The sequence below is a fragment of the Rutilus rutilus genome, assembly GCF_951802725.1.
Source record: "Rutilus rutilus genome assembly, chromosome: 12".
NCBI lineage: Eukaryota > Metazoa > Chordata > Actinopteri > Cypriniformes > Leuciscidae > Rutilus > Rutilus rutilus.
The window spans coordinates 13,068,053-13,092,049 of record NC_140217.1 but is presented as its reverse complement, the minus strand read 5'-3'; the positions used below and the strand labels follow the sequence as shown (position 1 = coordinate 13,092,049).

Genomic DNA, 23,997 nt, shown 5'->3' with positions numbered 1-23,997 from the left:
TAAATAGCCTGTATTAAGTATTAGCAAAAAGTTGAAGCAGCAGGAGGAGAAAAGTGTCATAATGATGTTACATTTTACAACAAGTTGTGTTAAATCTAAACAATGGTGTAAAGGTAATTCTGCAGGTACAGCAGAAATGAACATTTACAAATCAATTACTTGTATGTGATTTATTAGTCTTTCTCAATATCGCACATTACTGAAACAAAATAAACACCACACACACACGCACACACACATGCACGCACGCACACACACACAGGTTTTTCTCATGTTCCTAGGATATTTTCTAATATGGCAAAAAGAGGATATTTTAAAACACTTGGTGAGTTTAAGGGTTAACAAAGTTATACCTTTTTAATCTGATATTTTATATGGGTAAAATGTATCTCTGTTTACTGTGAAAGAAAGCCATTTTATATGAACTGACATATATATTAATTATTAAAAAAAATATATCCTAAAACCTGAAATTTTTCATAATTATTTCACGCATCTAAAGCTCTGTTGGCTTGTGGATTGTGGCAATTCTTGGCACGCTTTTTACCATAAAACAAACAAAAAGTTGTTAAACTGTTTTCATACCTGAAATATGTGCAAATATAAGACTGAGAAATGTTCAATATTTGATTTAAACATTTAATGACACTTCCAATGAGAAAACACTGAAGACTCCAAAAAGAGAGTACTGAAACTGACACCAGAAGTACTTCTGTAAATAGATTAAGATAAATTGGTATAGTGCTAAGGGGAAGTCAGTAACCCCATCGGCTTTGGCGATTACCTTTAGAAAACCTGAATGGGAAGACTGTTTTAGGAAGCACACAACTCTGAATCTGTTATGAGACTTGGGGCAGATGTGGTGAAATCATTCTGTCAGCCACCAGTGGTTTGAGATAAGATGGCCTCCTAGACTTTTAAAAACTGATCTGCACAAAGCCAGATAGTCAGTTTGTGATGTAAACAGCCCTTCCTAAACAGAGTTTAAGTGTTACTCAGTCTTTTTTTTTTTTAATCTCTTAAACTATTTTTAATCATTAAGGTAAACTCCTCGACTGGCCTAAATTGAAATAATGCAAAACATAGGAAAATGATTTGCTAGATTTTTTAACATAAAAAGACAGGACGTCCTTTGAGATAATTGTGGTTTTGGTTTAACGTTAGTTACAGTACAGATAAAAGGGTAAAAGGTAAGGGCAGAGTTTTGGGGTAGTTGGTAGATTCACATTCATTCCCTCTTTTTCCCGTTTTATTCACTGTGAATGATGGAGGGATGGATGAATTGAGGGTTGACAAAGGAAAATCCATCGAATTCTGCCTGGTCGATGTTGGCGATAACCAGCTCGTCAGGAGGGGTCAGTTGTGGCTGTGTGCGAGTGAAGAACTTGTCAAAGTTCTCTGCCCCCTTTCCACACTATAAAACAAAAAAAGAGGTAGCAAGTGAGAAAAAGATTACAGAAAAGAATTTTTTTTTTTTTGACAAGGTTTATTGTAATACTAAAGCCATGTAGTTTTAATCACAGTCTCAGAAGATGTATATAATTTGACACAAATGGCAAAGTCATACGTTTGTAAAATAGATGTTGTATGGCAGATAACAAACATGGTTAATAGTTGTAACTGTTTTATCTTCAGTTTGAATTCTAAATGTAAGGGATTTTAAGTGATTAGTTTGTAGGAAAAGTGTTTTAAGTGTTTACATTCTTTGTAGAAAATATGGGATTTTGATGCCTATTCATACTTCTGTTCCCAATTACTTCATGTCCAATGCACAGATTAACACTCCTCAGATTTCAGATTATATGCCCTAGTTCCTCTTCATCTGGATTATGCAATTGGCTCTACTAGTTTGCACAGCTGTGGAAGCCAGACACACTGACACCTGACAGTAGCTTCTGACATGAAAACTCTGCTTTAATTCATTAAAAGTAGTGTAAAACATAAAATGTAATGTGAAACTTAATGTATTTATTTGTTAGAATCTTATGTGTGACAAAACAACATTGTAATCACAATAGGCTCATAGTTCTCATTTTCTATTTTCCATGATAGGCTCATGAATACTTTTGTACCTCAGAGCATCTTGACAAATTAACTAAACTACTCTAAGTAGGAGGTATATTAATTTAGTAGACTTCTTTAACCTCCATACAATGTGTATGAAAAGGTACCAAGGAACATTTATAATAATCCTATTATTATGACGAATCAATGATTCAAGGTTCCACATAAATTATATATACGTACATGTGTGGGTTATAGGGTGTGCACTTTTCAGCCTATTCATGTTAAAGCTTTCACAAATTGTTTTAATACAAGATCAACAGCCAACATTTTCTTGTATGATGTCACTTAATGTTTAAATGAAGGCTGTCAATTTAACGCAATAATGTATTACAATGAACTATTAAAAAATATATGTGTAGAAATTTGTTGCATTAAAATTGTTCACTCAAAAATGTTAATTCTGTACATTTGCTCACCCTCATGTCATTCCAAACCCATAAGACTTTGGTTAATCTTTGAAAAACAAATTAATAAATTTTTAATGAAACCTAGGAGGTTTCTGTCTCTCCACTTACATTCCTACACCTACATTCGATTTTATGATAATTTCTTAAGAGAGTTGTACGCAGGTTTTTTTTTGTGTGCATGCGTTCGTTCACGAATCATATGTACGCAAAAAGAGGTGTGCGTACGACTTTCTTCCAGATGTGAAACCTATACATCGCAAATGATCTTGAAATTGTGCGCAGCAGGATTGTTTCAGATCTCCGCCATGTAAACGCCCCCTAATTAATGTCATTAACATATAAAAGAGCACCCGTCAACATCCAAATACCTGCAGTACTCTGACTCTCTGCCACAAGGAAAAGTGTGTACACCTGCTTAAAACCTGACATGGTGCAAAGACCGATTTTATAAATATGAGCGTTGGAGTGGATTTTAGTGTACGCACACTCCAAGTTAAAATCCATGCATAAGCACATTTTATAAATGAGGCCCCAGAAAACCTCAAATTAGATGATCCAAAAAGGTAATAAGAAATCAATATGAATCTAGTGGTTAAATCTTGAGACCAGATATGATCGCTTTATATGATGAACAGTTTAATTTAGCCTTTTATTTACATCTAAACAATGATCGACACACATACATTAGAGCACGTGTGTGCGTGTGATGCATTAGAACCAGTGAAGTTTGTTCTAGCATGTGATGCCTGCACAAGTTTCTGTTTATCATATTTGATGCTCTCTATGTATGTGTTTATATGTGAATAAAAGCCTCTCTTAAATTGTGTTTTGAAGATTAGCCAATGGTTGATGGGTTTGGAATGACATGAGAGTGAAATGTTGACAGAATTGTCATTTTTGGGTGAACTATTCCTTTATCGTGCCTATGTATGTAAAGGAAAGAAAGAAAAGAGTTTCCTTTTGTAAAGCTGTCAGATTCTATAAGACATGCAGCTCAAGATGTGTCTTAAAATAGAAGACACCCCTCCCCCTTCTCATTGTATGACATATTTGAAAGGAGAGATTAATGGTGACTCAAGCACTGAAAGATAGTCAGACATAAATTCCTGTGTCATGCTCTCTTATGAGGCAGATTTTACCATTGGTTATGAATTATGAAAAACTGAGGAGGAATTTGATCGTGTTCTTACAAGCTCTTAAACACACCAACAAACATAGGCAAAGGATAAACAATGTAAACATCCAGTCATTTAAAGCTGCAACTGTCATAATCACACAAATACAGAGACCAGTTTTTCGACACAGAGGTCCATGTAGGACACTCCCTACGTCAGCAGTGGAACTAATGATTGGCTAAATGTTTGAAATGGTAGCTGTGGTGAATTTAGCCTGTTTAACCCCCACCATTAGTGTGAAAGGGACATGGGGTCTGTTCTCTGGCCTACTTTTGGCCATAGGAAGTAGCTGCAGTTCAGCTTCAGGATGTCCTGAGGGCATGTTAGGCAACTTTAGAAAATAAACAAACAAACAAAATAATATTAAAAGTGAAGGGTGATGTTTATAACATACTCACACATAAAACATAAGAAAAAAAAAAAACAGGACATTGCGAAACACACACACACACACACACACACACACACACACACACACACACACACACACACACACACACACACACACACACACACACACACACACACACACACACACACACACACACACACACACACACACACACACACACACACACACACACACCCTCAAGACAAACTAACCCCTCTCTTCTTTTCTGTTTTGTCCCCTGGGATGTGACAGAATGCCCTATTCAATGATATATGTATGGGTGAGAATGTGTGCTTGTGTAGGGGTAACAACTACAATGTGACCCACTTTAGAAGTCATATATGTTTGCAGACTGCTTTTGCAGCTCATCCCTCTCTCTCTTTCTCTCTCTCTCTCTCATTCCCCAGACACATACGCACAACTGTACAATGGACAGTTTAATTTAAAGCTATTTAATATGACAAATGGCTCTATCGCTATCCTTTTAGTATCTTGGAAAAATATTCTCACAGTCACTGTCTCAGAAAAGCAATTCATGATACGTTTCACCAAATAACAGTGAAAAACGTCTCGAGTTACAACTGTAACCCTTGTTCCCTGAGAAGACACTGCGTCGGAAACTACACTTTGGGGAACGCCCTAAGCCTAACACGTCTGAAGTATGAACAAAACTAATCCAATCCTGATTGGTGCTGCGTCGTGACGTAGCATGTGACGGCATACACAGAAGCTACAAAGGGTACACAACAGAGTTAGCTTCTGCGATGAAGCAAGTCGCTCCCAGGCAAAGGGAGGCCTGGCAAAGGGACGCCGTGTCTCGTTCCCTTCACAGGAAGCAAGGGTTACAGTCGTACAGTCGTCCAGACTATAAAACCTTGTAAATGTATAAGGGGTGGCCCATCCAGCAGCATCACAAACTTCCTGGATAGGGGCCCCTGAGAGGAGGGCTCTAGTGGACGCCATGCCTCTGGTTGAGTGAGCCCTTACGGCCAAAGGTGAAGGCAGACCGCAAACCTGAAATAGCCTGAACTATCCAGTTGCTGATGGTCTGTTTGGAGGCGGGGAGCCCCTTCTTGGGTGACCCGAAACACACCAGCAACTGGTCCGACTTTCTTGAGAAGACCTCTGAACATAAATATTGAAGGGCAGCTATTTTCGTCTTGTTTCTCCGGCAGGGAATAATCGAAAAAAAATTCGGTATGCGGACACGAACACTGCCTGGCCGTAAGCCTTTGGGGCGGACACCGATGTTTCCCGAAGCACACTTGACGGTGGGATACAAACATCGATTTCCTGAGGGCTCCATGGAAGAGCGAGAACTTGGCGCTCCCGAGGGGGCACCCTCAGAGGTCTGCGCATAGCGTCAGGACCTCTTACCCGAAGCCGCCTTTGAGAAAATAACAGTCCTCAGATCTGTTTTCTCTTTGGAAAGCGTCGGGCAAGAGTGTTGCTTCGACCCCCAGGTTTTCTCAGGGGGGGCTCGAGAGGCAACCACTCATTCGCTTCTGCTTAAACTAGGAGCTCGGCTCATAGTGTGTGCAGGCAGCCCCCTTGAGAACTGCCCATGCATGATCTGCTCCCAGCTTAGTCAGATGATTATTTCACCTTTTTAATTCCTCAGAATTAAATGCAGCCATAAACACCAGACAAGTGAAACACAGTCTGAATGAAGATAATATTCATTCATTTATTTAACCGGTCTCGTAATCTACACGTTGCATCGGCAACTCAAGATACGAGCATCCCCCAAAGACGCAGTGCGAGTTCCCTCGAAAGGGAACTAGAATGATCAGAACAAAAAGGGCATAGAAATTACACATCAGTGTCAGAGTGGTTATCATTGTTCTTTGTGCTACCAGTGTTGATATGAGTATATATATGTATGAGTATATATATATATATGTGACTATATGAGTTTTAATAGATTGCAGATCAATCAATACTTTTCTTGTTCAGAATTTTTACAGAATAAATGCAACAGTAAAAACCTGTTACCTTTTTTAGTAAAGTTACCTTTACCATATATGGTGAAAATAGTTCTGGACTGTTATTTTACGGAAAAATACTGTCAATTTATGATTTTTGCAAATTAAAACTATGAATTATTGTATAATTTAAAGGGAAAAACAGTTAATAATTTTGTTCTTATTTTTGTCCATGAGGATGTTTTGTATTATTTAATGTTTATACTACGGGGCTGTTGAATGCTTGAATCTGACTGGTTGACAAACGTTCTAAGGTGTGCAATTATTTTCAGGGAAACGCACGGCTAAAGTAGTTCCAGGCAGGTCTTGACCGCATTACAGTTCCATATCACTTCGCATAGTTAACTGTAATAACGGAAAATTGGATACAATTCATAACAAGAAAAAAACATGCAGCCCCATGTGCTTGATCTGCCATTTTGATGTCTAACTTCACAATCAACGGAAATGTGCAGTTTAATTTGATTAAATAAAGTATATAGTCATATCTATAATCAATAGAAAATTAAACTGAATATTTAAATAAATTGATAGTCCTGCTGCACGGGTTTTCCTTATTATTGCAGATAATATAACAAATAAATAAATATTGTTTGGCCTACTTGTTAAAAGGGCTTTGTGCTTCATTTATTAGGCTAGCCTACTGTCAATAATAGAAAAAAAAAGAATAACTAAATAATTCAAACAAATGAATTAATAAATAAATAAATAAAATAATATTGACGCACATTCTTTTCTGTCACATTACTCTCTCTCTCTCTCTCTCTCTCTCTCTCTCTCTTTCTTTCTTTAATAACTGCATTAGTCTGCTATCAGTGGCTCAAACCTCCGTTACTAGATCTAAAATTATGTTTTTGAATTGGCAACGGAGGCTTGGGATTAGATGAGTAAGAAATTAGTCCAACACACAAGAGCGTTTTAATGACAAAAACTCGAGAAACATCTTGAAATATATCATCTGAACAATGCTTCAAAGTGAGGTAACCGTAGTATAAGCAGGATAATTGACTCCGGGCCGTTGAATTATTAGAACAATTAGAACGTCGTCAATTACTCCTTACATATTGTATTGTTTTATGTTTTGTTTTTGTGTATGACCCTGTGCAACATCTTTACACAATGAGATCAATGAACACAATGAACTCTGATTCATTGTGTGACTTACTTATTTTACTGCCTATATTATTATGGTGGTTATCAGTACATTTTAAAGTAAAAGCCAATTCTGGTAGTTCTTAGCTTTCTTTTACTTGATGAAATATACAGTTAATTTTTTTTTTTAAATATACAGGAACCGACAATGCCATCCTGTAACACCTGAAACCGTGTCACCTGGATGTACAGTTAAGGAGAAACTTTTCTTTTAAAACCTAATTTTTTATTTTTACAATGTTTCTAGAACAGTTTCTAGAGCAGCATTCTTCTAATTTACGATTGTTTAAAAGTTATGAGACATGCTGTCTTTCCCTGATGCAGAAAAAGTATTTAATTTAGATTTAGATTATATTGTAATGCATTACTGGCTGGATGTCTTGCAGTCTTACTAAAGAAGTTGAACCATTGGTACAATAGTTAGCTCCAAATCCATCATAAAATACTTCCATTTACATATAAAGCCTTACGTGTTGTATACTATAGTTTGTCACTAAGATCACAATTGGATCAATTTGGCTAAATAATTTTTTTACTGTATATGATACCTTCGTTCAGGGGCCATATACTAGGTTTTAACTTGATATACTTATGAAAAATACCATACCATTTAAACCACAGTAAAAAAGGATCATTATTTCTGAAACTTTTAGTCAGTCAAGATGGATGAATAGGCCAACATTTGCATGCAGGACCACTTATTTACACAGTGTCTTTTCAGTGATAGAAAACTTGGCTTGCTCAATCATGGTGAGGTAATAAAATAGAATAACACCAGAAAAACAATGAGAGTAAACTTTGTAATAACAACCCTGTTCAATCCCTGCAACACTAAATAACTGTATCTGTATCTTAATCTTAATCATCATAAATAGTTGAAACTCAGTACGAGCTTTCTTAATTTTTTTTCAGTATATCAATCAGAATAGCATTAATAAATTAGGGATGTCCCGATCCGATCCACGGCATCGGTATCGTGCCGATACTGGCCCAAAACACTAGATCGGATATCGGAGGGGAGAAAAATAATTATCTGATACCTATGATCGATACCTATTAGGGGTGGAACGGTACATGTATTCGTAATGAACGTACATTCGGTGCATGGATTTACACGGAGAATACACGGCATAAAAATAAATAAAACTCGCATGCACATTAATTAATGTGATACTGTTAGATACGCGCATAGACATATGCGGGAACGCGCGTCTGTATCGCTTCAAACGCTCGCTTTATCATTATACTTGGACGCGCGAATGGATTCAAACTGTTCAAGCATCGAACTAGACGCGAATTTGACGCTCTATTCACGTTTGGTGTGAACGCAGCAAAATGAACAGGCTGCGATGTCAAGATTGCATTGCTGGAATGTGTGTGTGTGTGTGTGTGTCAGAGAGAGAGAGGCACGGGCGCGATCGAACAGTGGAAACATAAAAACATACTCCGTCATTTTCATACAGGACATCATTAAAACTGCAAAAAGTGTTTACACATTCTACATTGAATAAAAAAGAAAATCAAATGTGTTTTTAAAAGTAGTATTATTTTATACAGAAATAAATTATTTATAATTCAGATGAGAATAAAGTTAAAGTTAATTAAAATTTTAAGGAAACAAATATATTGATCTGAAATATAGCAAATTAATTTTAAACTCATTCAGGTACAATTACCAAACATATCTCAAGGTCTTTTGAATAAAGGGTGGCAGTCTTTCATTATCATCTGTTGTTGTGGACTATATACTGGAGAAGTATTTGTTCTCCATTTGAGTGAGATGTTTTTATGTGGCTAATTGAGCAAAGTGCTTCCATATATTTTATTATTAGTAGTATTAGTTCAAGAATAAAATAAAAATATCGGATTGATATCGGTATCGGCAAATAGCCAAAGCTGCGGCATCGGTATCGTATCGGAAGTGAAAAAGTGGTATCGGGACATCCCTATAATAAATACATAATAAGTCGAAAATGTATAGACTTGCATAGATTGTCTTACCACTTTAGGTTTGAATGGAGGCTGTACTTCTCTGTTTTCCAGGCGTTCCCAGTCAATCCGACGGAAGAAAGCATGTTCCCTAATATCTCTCTCTCCCTCTTGGCTGCAGCCCAGGCGCTTTGAAGGGTGTTTTGACATCAGCTGCAACACAAGACAATAAAATATAATCATTACTGTCTAATCAGGAAAAGCCTCAAAGTGACATAATTATAAAAATGATCAAACAATAAATAAATAAATAAATAACTATAATATGAAAATCAGAGGGAAAAGGCAAAATATAACACATCACACTACATACAAAGTTGGTTAAAGATTAGTCAAATGTGTTTATTGAACATCTTGTATTCTAGCAATTGGTTAATGGTTAAGTAATCTTGGTAGTTTTATTAACCCATTAACTGTCTATTGTCCTTGTTACATATTATTTAAATAATAATAAATAATAAAATTAATACATGTAAATTGTATGTATGTATACATGTAAATATGCAGAAAAGCTGAGCTTGTTTGTCAATAAATTATAGTTGATCTCCGAATGCAACGTAACAGGGAGGAGAGTAAAGATGGAAAGCTCCATATTTAGTTCCATATAAATTCACAGATAATTTGTTGTTTTGTCGTTAGTGAAAATCAATATTGACCTTGTATTTGAAAAAGGATGCTCATATAAGAAGCAATACTAAAATTCAGAGTCAGTTCATTCACATTCAGAGATCGACTATTTTTGACTGTCAAAATGCCGGCGGACACAGCTACAGTGAGTTGTTCCAAACCTTTCTTTTTAGTAAACTCTGTGTACACAAACAATGTTCTCAATGCTTAAGTTCATGTGAAGAGCCCCTGGTGATACTTCGAGCAAAAGTTTCATGTTGTGTCGAGCCTTCTTAGTGTTTTAAAAATAGATAAAAATAGTGCCCCAAGCACTCCCATTCAGAAGGCAAATGGACCGAAAACAAAAATACAGTCAAACTTAAAAGTGGCGTTTCCATTCTAATTATGCTTTTAGGTAGATTAACAAAAAGACCCTAGGTTACATTTTGGCGAGAGTTACCCTTTAATAATCCACACAGGTTAAACACACAAACAGACACACAAACAGAACTGAACTGAACTTAAATAGTGAGAGGATAATGAGATGATTGATTAGTGCACAACTGAAACTAATGAGAGTCCATGACAACAAACTAACTAAGGAAAAACGGTAGTGACTGCAAACAAGAGTCCATGTGGTGTGAGAGTGTGACAGTAACATAATATTGTAATGCATTACTTATAAAAGCAACTTTCCTCAATAATAGACCGATGCAATGGACTTCACAAACTTTGGCAAGTCCAGCAGCTATTTGGTTCTAAAAGGCACACATTTTAACAGCTTGCTAACAAAAATAAAAGTTTTCATGATTTATTATTATTATTATTATAAATGACTTAAATTTGCCAGAAACATAAATTTCAGGCAAGTTTCTAAATCACGATCCCTCTATAAATAGGCATTTCTAGGTCAGCTTCTGACAGCCACTATGTATCTATTAGTAAGTTGCGCAGCTTATAACACACACACACACACACACACACACACACACACACACACACACTTCATAATACACAGAAATGAAAACAGATGATAAAAGTGTGACAGTGTGTGATGATGCAGATCATCAGCTGTGTTGGGTCCTGCTTTCACCATCAACTCTTTCTCTACCTAACAGGATGTTCTAATGAAAAAAGCATCATGGTATTAAAGTACATTGAAGTATACTGAAAAATCCGATATGTGAAAAACGCCTCCCTGAAGAGGGAACGAGACGTTGCGTCGTAATGACGCTGTGAGAACATTCTGCGTGATTGCGTCGTGAAGCACTTGTGAAATCAGTCCAATGGCGTGTAGGCGGGTGACGTCATGGCAGGAAGCTATAAAGCATATTTTCTTCTGGAAACAAACTTTTCTGCATTATTTTTCTGTTATCTCTGTAAAGCTGCTTTGAAAAAATCTGTATTGTAAAAAGTGCTATATAAATAAATGTGACTTGACTTCTAAACCTGCTTTCTGGCCTCAGCCAAATATATCCATAATTCTGGGGATTCAAAGTCTGTAACTCTTAAAGGGCACCTATTATGCAAAATCCACTTTTATACTGTGTTTGGACATAAATGTGTTGGCCACTGACTGACAGTTCTGCATTACCATAGTTTCCGCCCTCAGCAAGTTGTACACTATCTGCCATTTTCTCCGTGCTCGAGCAGCTGTAATGACAATGTCTCGTAAGCAATTGCGATGTTCTGTTGTTGGATGTAAGAGTGAACATAAGAGTCATCATAGTTTTGAAGGTAACATGCCACAAAATATACCTAAATTCGTTTATGCCTGCGCAAATCATTTCACTCCAGACTGCTTTGTGAACGAGGGTCAATACAAAGGGACAAAACAAAACACAGGCTTTGCTAAAAAGTTGTTACTCAAGGATGGATTAGTACCAACTGTTCGTGATCCAGCTTACAGTCTCCAGATCGATACTGGTCACGGCAGTAATGAAAAGGAAAGCGCACACTTTATTACAGTTCACAGAAGTTGTTTTACGGATATAAAGTTTACCAGTTTATTAAGCACCCCCGGAAAGGCATTAAGTCTGTATATATTTGTTTACTGTTAGTTGTAACGAGTGGTTTTGTGTAATTCGCTGTGTATGTTGATGAGTCATACAAGGGAGAGAGAGAGTTTATGGATAAGACTTTAATGCGCACCTCTTGTACTGTGATTTATTCAGCTCTCACAGTGATTTTCTGGAGTGAAAATGGACACTTCATCTTTTGTGTGACTTACAATAAATTTCATAAAACTGATTAGTCAAGTTTTGTCCATCATCCGGACGGGGTCTGCTACAACAGGCTTGTAGTGGATAAAAGCAAGGTGACAACATAAGTTGTTAAACTTAAGCGTAATTAAACTTAACTATACCTGTTCTATCTCCATGCAGCATATATTCTCTGGCTCTGTAGTAGGGGTGTAAAAATTAATCGTTTTTACGTGCATCGCGATGCAGACGAGGACGATTCGGTATCGGTTCAGTAATAGACCATAACCGATTATAATGTACTGACGCTTTTCTGACGTCATTTGTCGCGTACGTGCTTTGTTGCGGTAGCATTCAATGGCAGAGGGAGGCGAGACGCAAGTGCGAGAAAATTTAAAATGCTCCAACTACTTTAAAAGCCTACATCTGGGCACATTTCGGCTTTTATGAACAACCTGGTAAGCACGACCTGCAGAAGACATGCGCTGTGTGCGCTCATGTCACGCACAAATAGAATATGCAGGAGGTAATACCACTAACTTGATAAACCGTTTTCACCCCGAGCTCTTAACGCCTGGCAGAGTCTGACTGCTTTAGAGTAAGCAGATGAGCTCCAACGCCGAATCCGCAGCCAAAAATAAATCATCCACCCGCCCCAATAACTTTCTCTGATTTAAGTATCCGCACCCAATGATCAAATTACAATTATTCTGTGTTACGCGTGATTATAAATGGATGATCGTCACCTTCAACAGTGGATTCGGCGACGGTTGATGCCCGCATCTTTAATGGTAACATAATACACTGATTAATGAGCGCTGCTTTTAAATGAACATCTCTTTAAAACAAAATTTATTTGACAGATTTTCCTTTTCTTAATGGCATAAACAAGCTTTACTCCCTTGAAACTTAAACTGTCTGGAATGTCACTGTTTCTGTCACTGCGACTTCCCGAACAGGCGAGCACACGCACAGACGCGCGCACACATCACTTTTGAAGTAAAATTTAAAAGCAAGGATGCGGTGCATCGCGATGTATCGTGATATCGAATTGAACTGAATCGATGACATGATAATCGTAATCGAACCGAACCGTGAGACCAGTGTCGGTTCACACCCCTACTCTGTAGGCATTGTCCGACTCCGGTTTGAACTGAACACTGCTAGTACAGTTTCTGACATTTTATTGTGTAAGATTGTCCTGTTTTGTTGCCACTGGAGCGTGAGCGCTTGAAGCTCTGCCTTCTTCTTGAAAGGGGTCTGGGAGCAGCAGCTCATTTGCATTTAAAGGGACACGGCTCATTTTTGCTCACCCCTGGCAATTTTAACATGCTATAAAAAATATCTGTGGGGTATTTTGAGCTAAGACTTCACATACACAGGCATCAGAGACTTATTTTACATCTTGTAAAAAGTAGCATAATAGGTGCCCTTTAAGTCAAGAACTCTAGAACTGTTTCAGAGACAAAGATGCAAGACAGAGACATCAAAACAGAAAAATGATGTATTGTTGGATTTTGACTTTCTGATTACATCCTTTCGACCTTGAATGCATTTATTTACCATAAAAGAATAAATCTATAGCACATATCAGGAACCTCATTAGAAAGAGAGAAAATATGGAGCCAGGAAGAGTAGTCATGCTGAAGTTCAGTTGGGCTTTAGAACCTGGAACATTTTTTCTTTATGTGGCAGAACTCACCCCTTTGCAGATGGAAACTGCTTCTTTGGACATGGCTTTAGGGTAAGAGACGTTGTGCTCCATAATGGACTGGAAAAGTTCATCTTCATCCTCACCATCAAATGGAGGCTTAGAAGAAGAAAAAAAAAGAAAAATCAACATAAAATTTAAATTAATATTACATATATATATATTTTAATATTAAATATGGGTTCTTAAATTGTTGCACTCTTCAAATGTGGCATTATAGAATTTACCTTAAGCTGACCCTTACAAAAAAAGTATACTGGCGTCACATATAATGGGAAAAACAAGATAAAATCATTATGTTTGAACAAGGTGGTAATACCATAGTATTATTTGAAGGACCTTATAGTACCATTTAAATGCATGGCATATGAATATAGGAAAGAAAGCGTACCTTGATATATATACTAAAGTACCATGATATCATCACCCGATACATTATTGACAATTTGTACCACCAGAGTGCTTTTTTATTATTACATTATTAAAGGCGGATCAGACCAAGCACCAAAACACACTTGTAGCCAATCAGCAGTAAGAGGTGTATACACTCATGAAGGGAGAGTAGAGAGAGCTCAGTGCATAAGACAGACATTAGCAGAACAACTATAGAAAGAGAGATGGCAGAGAAAAATGCAAAAGAGGAAAATGCCAGGTGAACATAACTTTAAAAAGAAGGGTTACGATCAGGCAAAAGGTAGCACCCACGTTAATATCAAAGAAGCTTTCCAGCGCTGGAGAGACCTTAAGAAGTGGGAAGGCCGAGGTTGCTTTATTTCTTCTCGATACGTGAGTAACGTTGGTTTTGCTGTGTTTCACAAAAATTAACACTAGTTAAACCCTGCCAAACACTAGTTTTAGCAATAGTTCCGCGATTATACAACATGCTTGTTGTAACAGATTTTGCTGCCGCTAGGGGTGATGCTTCCCCCATTAAAGGTTCTATGGTGCTCAACATATGCCACTAACATCAGGATGTATTAACCATTCTATCAGCAAAAAAAGAATAATTTCGCTGTCAGTTTGTGTTGAATAATTTCGCTGTCATCTTATCCATGCTAGGCTGCATGGATGCACAGGGAGTTTTTACCCAGAGCAGAACCATACCGCCAATCCTAACTGTATGCTAATTGTCAATCGTATTTGACGATAGTGGTCCTGACAGAAATTAAGCTTAGCGTCAGTTCTGGCAGGTCACGTTAGTCAAGCTCGCATCAGCTGACTCTCAGCTGATCCACGTCTACCTACAGGAAACCGATGCCTATCACTGTATACATATTAGGGGTGTAACGAATCGTTTTAAGAACGATTCGATTCGTATCGCGATTCGTGGTTGTCGATACGATTCAAGGACGATATTGGTTCATTTAGAACGATACGATCCGAAACGATTCAGTGACTTGAAATCGATTCAGTGACTTTTTAGCCAAAAATTCTTGTAAGGGAATCAGATATCAATTAATTATGGATATAAACAAACAAGTAAACAACAATTAATGTCAAATGCATTCACATTTTATTTGAATAAAGTAGGACTGCACGATTATGACAAAAATCATAATTGTCGATTATTCCCTTGAAATTGAAATTGTGATTATTAATTACGATTATCACAACATTGAATGATGTTTTGAATAGTTTGGCCATGGGACCCACATTTCCCCATGGTCATCAAGCCGCGACCCACCTTTTTAGGAATTATATAGGCCTATTATAATACATTTGTTCACACAAAAATTGTTGACACACAAGTTCTGTCCCCCTTTACTTAACATACAAAAAAAAAAATTTGTAAGAATATGACAAATACTGATAAACAGTAGGCACTGCAAGGTTAAGCTATTAAATAGCAGTCCCAAACTAGTTTTTGTTAATACAATCTTGGTATGAGCCACCACAGTCATATAAAAATATACAAAATAACCAGTAAGTGGCATTTTGTTATGGAAACAACAACAATTAGGCTACCATGGTGATACACAATACTTAGAAGAACTGGTAAAGAAACATGGAAACTGCTCCTGATAAATAGCAACACACATGACGTACCAATAACGTAATTTATTGGTATTTTACTTTTATTTCTTAATTTACTAATTTACGATGTTGCATGCTCGCATTTCTTTTGCGCTTTAGTGAAGTGATACAGCGCGCGCCGGTGCATTTGCGCGTGCAATTAAAGAGTGCACGCTACGAGCACAGTATAACGATGACAGGACATGAAATTTCGTTTTTCTGAGGTGAGAGACTTTATTTCGTTACAAGTTATGAAAATAATGATAGAATAATGACACGGACATATAGCCTGACAACATCATCTGACCGCAGATCAGGGTTCTCAAGTTTTATCAAAAGCTTGTAGTGAGATCACATGCGGTTAGGGGAGGAGCCCTAATGGAGCCCCGCCCCCGCCGTCCGTCCCCGCCCCCCAATTTTACCCATTGTTCATAATTAACCAGCACAAATTGAAATTATAACAATTGGTAAATCTGATAAATGACAGAGCAATTAATCACATCAAATATACTCTTTAATGTTATATTTCAAAATTACAAATATACAAAAATATAACAAATTGCTCCAAACAGTTTGGAAAAACAAATCTTTTTGCATTTTGAATGTATCTAGTCGTAATGGTATAATGATTTTATTGTGTGGTGGGACATTGTGAACAAATGACATAGTATTAAGGTGTGTGTGTGTGTGTGTGTGTGTGTGTGTGTGTGTGTGTGTGTGTGTGTAAGTGTGGCCTGGTAAACCTTACATTATGGGGACAAAATGTCCCCACAAGGATGACAATATCCGAAATCCTTGTTCGTGTGGGGACATTTTTTGGTCCCCATGAGGAAAACGGCTTATAAATCAAAAAAGTTATGTTTTTTTGAAAATGTGAAATTGCAGTAAGTTTTCTGTGATGGGTAGGTTTAGGGGTAGGGTTAGTGTAAGGGAATAGAATATACAGTTTGTACAGTATAAAAATCATTATGTTTATGGAAAGTCCCCATAAAAAATTAAAACACTACATGTGTGTGTGTGTGTGTGTGTGTACACAAGAGTACACACTCCAGCTTATGAAATGTGTTTTGTGTTGTAAGTGTTTGTTGCACATTTTGACGCCTTGATAACATTTATATATTTAATGTTCTGGCCTAAAAATGTTAGACGAGCTTTCTTAATTCCAACTTACCTTCTCCATCAAGACGTGTGTTCGCGTGATGTTGTTGGTTACTTAGTAACGAACGTACGGCGGCCGAGAATTTTCCGTCAACTTCCGTGTGTTCGCGCCTATGGTTCGCGCATCTATGTAACGAACGCAATCTGGCCGAGATACGTGCTGGCGGCAGGAAACTTCACTTTGTGTGCCTGCGCCTCGTATACAACGTTATATATAAAGCTTGCAGGACAACTTGGTTGGCATTGCCTTTTCAGCGTGAGAAATACACGGTGTGGCGTGTGAGCGTGTGAACTGGTTGAATTGCGTGTGTCTCACGGCCAATGCGTGAGACTTGAGAACCCTGGCAGATACTGAATCTGGACAACACGTTTTGTTTTTTCCAAAACGTAATGACATTGCATGCTTGTAGTTTATTTTGTGCTTTATATATAGTGAAGCGATAGGCCTACAGGAGAGGACAGGAAAGTCCGTTTTTCTGAGGTGAGAGACTTTGCGCTGCTTGTTGTCTTTGCGCTGCTGCTGGCGCGTCACGCATGGCGACGACGTCACAGATAGGCAGACTGAATCGAGTAACGTTTAACGCCTTTATCATTAAAAGTGCTAAGAAAAACCATCCATATAAAGTCTGACGTGCTTAAATCCAATGCGTTATTTCCTAGTATCGATATAATCGATTCATTACCTTTTAAAACAATGTTAGATCGATATATGTCGTCCGGAAGGCCAACTTGCCGAGCACAGATCGATGTAGTTGGATCATAGGAATATAAATCGATACATCGATGTAGTTGATGAATCGTTACACCCCTAATACATATACTGTATAAGCTCCTTCAGTATTATCAACAGCTATCGCGTTTCTCAGGAGCTAATTACCCTCCTCCATCCCCAGCTTCTCCTCTCGTGCAGTCAGTATTTGGCATTCATATTGCCCTTTTAATCAAAATAAATCCTTGAAATATGTTGTACTTAAAAGTCTTGAATTTATGATATCTGCAATACATTCATGTTGGTTCTGTTCTGTTTACCCTAAGGGAGGGTTATTGCTGCTCTCACTGCTCTTATCCATGCTAGGCTGCATGGATGCGCAGGGAGTTCTTGCCCAGAACAGAACCATACCACTAATCCTAACTGTATGCTAACTGTCAGTCGTATTTGACGATAGTGGTCCTGACAGAACTATGACATGCAGTCTTTTGCGTGTTTGTTTTGATGATTTCAAATATCAACAGCGTTTACCAGAAATCGCTTACTGCACCTTTAACAGAAACAATGAGGCCAAATCAAAGCATTGGGAATAGAAGAGAAAAAACATGCTCAATAGACACCACCTAAAAAATTATATAAAAATTACACATAAAAGATACCGTCTCAGTAACTGTTGTAACTTCCGTTCCCTGATGGAGTGAACGAGACGTGGTGTCGAATGCTGACACTAGGGGTCCCTATAGAAAACGGCACTGCTGAGCTATGATGTACATGTCAGAAAACCACTGTGTGCCGAATAACAAGTATATTCGCAACATTGTAACCTACCCAGCGTCTATAGTGACATCCACTCAGCTCCGATCAACAAATCTGAATGAGTGATGCACGCCTGCTCCTTTAATACCTGTATGTACAGGGAAGTGGTGCATGCGAATTTCACTTGCCAATTTTCATTGGCCTTTTCTGAAATATCAGAGGTGTTTAGGGTGCGACCCCTAGTGTCAGCATTTGGCACCACGTCGAAGTGACTGACAGATAGGGAACTTTATATTGGACACCTGCACTAATAATAGTGAACAATAAAATAAAGAACCTTTGATATATGTGACCCTGGACCACAAAACCAGTCACAAGTCGCAAGGGTAAATTTGTGGCAATAGCCAAAAATACATTGTATGGGTCAAAATTATCGAATTATCGAAATAAATATTTTTCTTTTATGCCAAAAATCATTAGGATATTAAGTAAAGATCATGTTCCATGAAGCTATTTTGTACATTTCCTACCGTAAATATATCAAACATTTTTGTGAGTGAATGCAGCACAATCACAAACATAAATGGACAACTTTAAAGGTGATTTTCTCAATGTTTCGATTTTTTGGCACCCTCAGATTCCAGATGTTCAAATAGTTGTATTTCAGCCAAATATTGTCCTATCCTAACAAACCATACTGTACATCAATGGACAACTTATTTATTCAGCTTTCATATGATGTATAAATCTAAATTTCTAAATTGTGACCCATGTGACTGGTTTTGTGGTCCAGGGTCACATATACTGTATCATGATGAGTTATCTTTGTTTATGATATGGATTCTCTGATTACAGTAGTGGTGTCAATATTATATATATGCCTTAAAACAGAGTTGTAGCACATTTAAATTATTTCAGTTATATGCTGTTTAAAACCATCCAAACATTCTGGTTGTATCCGAACAGTATCTAAACTTCCATAGAGTATACTACAACAGAGCAATTTTTTTTTAAATTTATTATAAGACAGTTATTAGTAACAGTTGTTGATGTAGAATTTGATGGTTATACACTTGTGAACTCACTTGTCCCGCCAGCATCTCGTACAGCAGGACTCCATAAGCCCACCAGTCCACAGAACGGCCATATGGCTGATACGCTATTATCTGAAAACAGACAGCATAAAAAAAAAAAACAACTACAGATTAATATTAAAGATCAGCATACTATCAACATATTGTGTTAAATGTAAAATATCACACTACTGTTTCAGAACATCACTTTTCCCATCTTCCGCTACCCAGAATCTGGAAGCACATGTCCACTTCTCCACAATTTATCAAAAATAAATTGTATTCTTTGCCTTGTGATCCAGTCAAAATATTTAAACACCCCCAAAACAAATATAATTCACCAGATCAGCAAAACTATACGATAAGACATTCTTGTAGAAAGATTTTATTTTGTATTTGTTAAATTATATCACCATGGCATATCACCATAATGTTTCAAAACACGGCACTAATTCTTGATATAAGATATTTTTTAAGGGGTACAATTCTTTAAGCATGAAAGGGGACCATCTCCACTAAACAAAACCTAACATGTTCTTCTATTTAATAAACCAAGCAAAACTGCAATTAAACTTGGGTGTGTGCAGGTATGAGAGAGCATGAGTATGAGTAAATTATCATCAATAATGAAAACACACACCTTTTCTCACATCTCAGCTTAACTTGCAGTCAGCTTTCTTGGCTGATGTAGTTCACAGCACATTCAGTGCATGTGTGTTTGTATGTGGCATCACACTAATACTATGTGACAGTTCTAGATCATAGCTGTAGCCGCTCAAGGTTTTGTTTGTGGCTTTAGATGTTGAATCTTATGTTTCAAAATACAGAGAACCACACATCCCATAATAACACAAGCTAACTGTAACTGTAACTGTAACTGTTGTACTGAGAAAATATCAAATTCACAATAAATAATCACTGGGGTGAAAACAAAGAAACATCTACTAATATCATCTCTCAGCTCAATATTAACCAAACTCATGAAGCAAGTGACAGAATAATAGATGGAAACATAATTTCTTAGTAATTTCTTTGTTTTAACACTTTGGGCCCTATTTTAACGATCTAAGTGCATGGTCTAAAGCGCACGGCGCAAGTGCACTTAGGGTGTGTCCGTGTCCGAATCCACTTTTGCTAGTTTAATGATGGGAAAAATGGTCGGCGTGCCCGGCGCATGGTCTAAAAGGGTTGTCCCTATTCTCTTAATGAGTAATAAGTGTGTTTTGGGCGTAACGTGCAATAAACCAATCAGAGTCTCATCTCCCATTCCCTTTAAAAGCCAGTAGCGCTCGCGCCATGGCGGATTTGCTATTTACATGGCGGAATTTGCAAGCGGAAAAACTAATCGCTTCTCCAGAAAGCAAACAGATCTGCTCGTGCACGAAGTTAAAGCATGCAAGCAGACCATCTACAGGACAAGCCAGATTCCACCATATCTTTATGTACAATAATCTTTTACATTGTAATTCTTTTATTTTAAATATTTGGCATGTTTGTGTGCTGCTGCTGCCCTGTGTGTGTAATAAGAAAAGTGTACGCGCATTTAAAAAAAATAAAATAAAAAAAAACTGCACCAATGACTTTAGACCATGTTTTTGTTGGTCAATGGCGCAGTCTATATGAGTTGCCTCAAAATAGCATCGTGCCAACAAAGCGCCTGAACACACCTCGTTTTCAGACCAGCACGCCCATGGGCGCAAATGCATTAAACTACAGGGTGGGCCATTTATATGGATACACCGTAATAACATGGGAATGGTTGGTGATATTAAAGTCCTGTTTGTGGCACATTAGTGGCCACCATGGTCACCACCCATCTTGAGGAGTTTGCCCCCTCACATATACTAATGTGCCACAAACAGGACTTTAATATCACCAACCATTCCCATGTTATTACGGTGTATCCATATAAATGGCCCACCCTGTATTTAAACAACATGGCGCAGGACGTGAAAATGATAACTGTGTCGGGCTGAAACTAGCAAAAAACACTTGCAAAAAACACTTGTCTGGCGCTGCATTGCACTGGGTGTCTGATATGGCCCTTTATGTTCCCATGTGAGTGATAAAAGTAAACAGATTTAGTAGAGAGGCTCAGGTCAGAGAATGGATTTAAGCTCCAAACATTCCTTCCTCTTGAACTAAACTGTAAGGATCCATTTATTATATTAGTTAACTATATTAGTTAAAGGGATACTCCACTTTTTTTGGAAATAGGCTCATTTTACAACTCCCCCACAGTTAAACAGTTGAGTTTTACCGTTTTCGAATCCATTCAGCCGAGTTTCTGATATTTAGAAGAATATCAGTAACCAGACAGTTTCTGGTCTCACTGACTTCCATAGTAGGAAAAAATATATACTATGTAAGTCAATCCATAAATCCAATCCAATTGTTACACAAACACTCAGGGACATCAGAGACTTATTTTACATCTTGTGAAAAGGGGCATAATAGGTGCCCTTTAACTAATGTTAACAAATGAGACCTTATTGTAAAGTGTTACCATAATATTTTTGAGAAACAGGCCAAATTGTAATTAGCTTATTTTGAAAACAAAAACAGTCAGTGAGAGGTCCTCACTAAGACACACACACACACACACACACACACACACACACACACACACACACACACACACACACACACACACACACACACACACACACACACACACACACACACGCACATTACAAATTTACGGTTAGCCATGTGTGTTACTGCTGTTCTACCTTTGACACACTTTACACTCAAGTTAACATGCAGCTACGTGTTCCCAGATAACATGCATTACCACTGCATATTATGTAGGTCAGAGAAAGAGACAGAAAGAGAGAGAGTAATGCTATGAAAAATAGGGTGGAGGACAAACGGTGACTGACATACACAAGAAGACACACACACATTGTTTTTCTTTAATTTTACAGCTACAAAACTCCATGATTTATGTTTATGCCAGGCGAAATAGCACTAAACGTATGGTGTGCATTTATGTTTGTGTGCATTTACACCTTTACATATACAACAGAGTTTTAATGCCATGCAAGAAAAAATAAATAAAAATCCATCTAATAACTATAAATAAAGTTTCCGTTAATGAATTGCTAATGACTTTATTCTCATAATTTATTCACAATTGTAAAATATTATGACTTTAAAAGTCGTATTGCTTTAACTTAATTCTCATAATAAGAGGAGTTTACCAAACAGACTTTCACGGACTAATTTAGATTTTACCTTAAAGGTCAAAAGCAATCTAAAGGCCGGTTCACACCAACACGAATGTTTTGCAAAAATTAACTCATGTTTGTCTAAGTATTTGATTTGCTATGACTGATATTTACCATAAATGCTTTTGTGTTCATTGTTCAAAATGTTGCAATAAAAAAATAAAAACACAAACACAAGGGCAGCGCATCTTTCCATTTCTGCTTTTCACAGAAAAAAAAAAAAAAAAACTAAGTCAAAATGCATTTGAATGTTTTCAAACAGCCATTCAATTTGTATTTGCTATGATGTTTATCAAACAACACCAAATACATATAGAGAAAGAGAGCCAGGTCCAGATTCTTCCTTAACTATTTACTGTCGCTTAGAAAAAAACATTTTACTGTTTGTAACAGCAGTATCTCCAGACACATGGCTAAAAGTGTGATTAAAACTGATCGGACAGTTATTTGCAGAGCAATGGAAAAAAGGTTCTAACAACTCTCTTAAAAATAAAATAAAAACTGTTGCATTGACGGTATAAGAATTTGTTGATCTGAACTGACAATGTAAAAGGTCCATTTCATACCAAGAATGATGACTATGAAGTATTAGTTACTTCTATTATCCCCATGGGGAAATTTTTGTTTTAATGATTTTGTTTTGTTTCAACATGCTTTCACACAAAAAAACAAAAAAACAATGTACATTAGGGGTGTAACGATTCGTTTTAACAACGATTCGATTCGTGGTTGTCGATACGATTCAAGGACGATATTGGTTCATTTAGAACGATACGATCCGAAACGATTCAGTGACTTGAAATCGATTCAGTGACTTTTTAGCCAAAAATTCTTGAAAGGGAATCAATCAGGTATCAATTAATTATGTGCCTGCAATTAAAGAGTGCACGCTACGAGCACAGTATAACGATGACAGGACATGAGATTTCGTTTTTCTGAGGTGAGAGACTTTATTTCGTTACAAGTTATGAAAATAACGATAGAATAATGACACTGACATATAGCCTGACAACATCATCTGACCGCAGATACTGAATCTGGACAACACGTTTTTTTCTAATTTAAAACGTAACGACGTTGCATGCTTGTAGTTTATTTTGTGCTTTATATATAGGCTAGTGAAACGATATAAGCCTGCAGCGCGCCCGCGCATTTGCGCATGCAATTGAAGAGTGCGCGCTACTGCAGTACAGCGGCTGAGAGGACAGGAAAGTCCGTTTTTCTGAGGTGAGAGACTTTGCGCTGCTTGTTGTCTTTGCGCTGCTGCTGGCGCGTCACGCATGGCGATCATGTCTAACGTTTAACGCCTTTATCATTAAAAGTGCTAAGAAAAAAACATCCTTATAAAGTCTGACGTGCTTAAATCCAATGCGT

At 37.3% G+C, this 23,997-nt stretch overlaps 1 protein-coding gene across 1 annotated transcript in view; it reads right to left on the bottom strand.

Annotated features, from left to right (window-relative positions):
* Positions 1 to 620: 620 nt before the first annotated feature.
* prkcaa (protein kinase C, alpha, a) overlaps positions 621 to 23,997 on the bottom strand; it is a 179,610-nt gene continuing 156,233 nt past the window's right edge. The window contains exons 14-17 of the mRNA XM_084426094.1: positions 19,406 to 19,486; positions 13,676 to 13,783; positions 9,179 to 9,319; positions 621 to 1,414 (exon numbers count right to left, since the gene is read on the bottom strand). Of these exons, the coding sequence (XP_084282220.1) occupies positions 1,250 to 1,414; positions 9,179 to 9,319; positions 13,676 to 13,783; positions 19,406 to 19,486 (495 nt within the window). The 3' untranslated portion in view covers positions 621 to 1,249. The remainder of the gene's footprint in view (positions 1,415 to 9,178; positions 9,320 to 13,675; positions 13,784 to 19,405; positions 19,487 to 23,997) is intronic.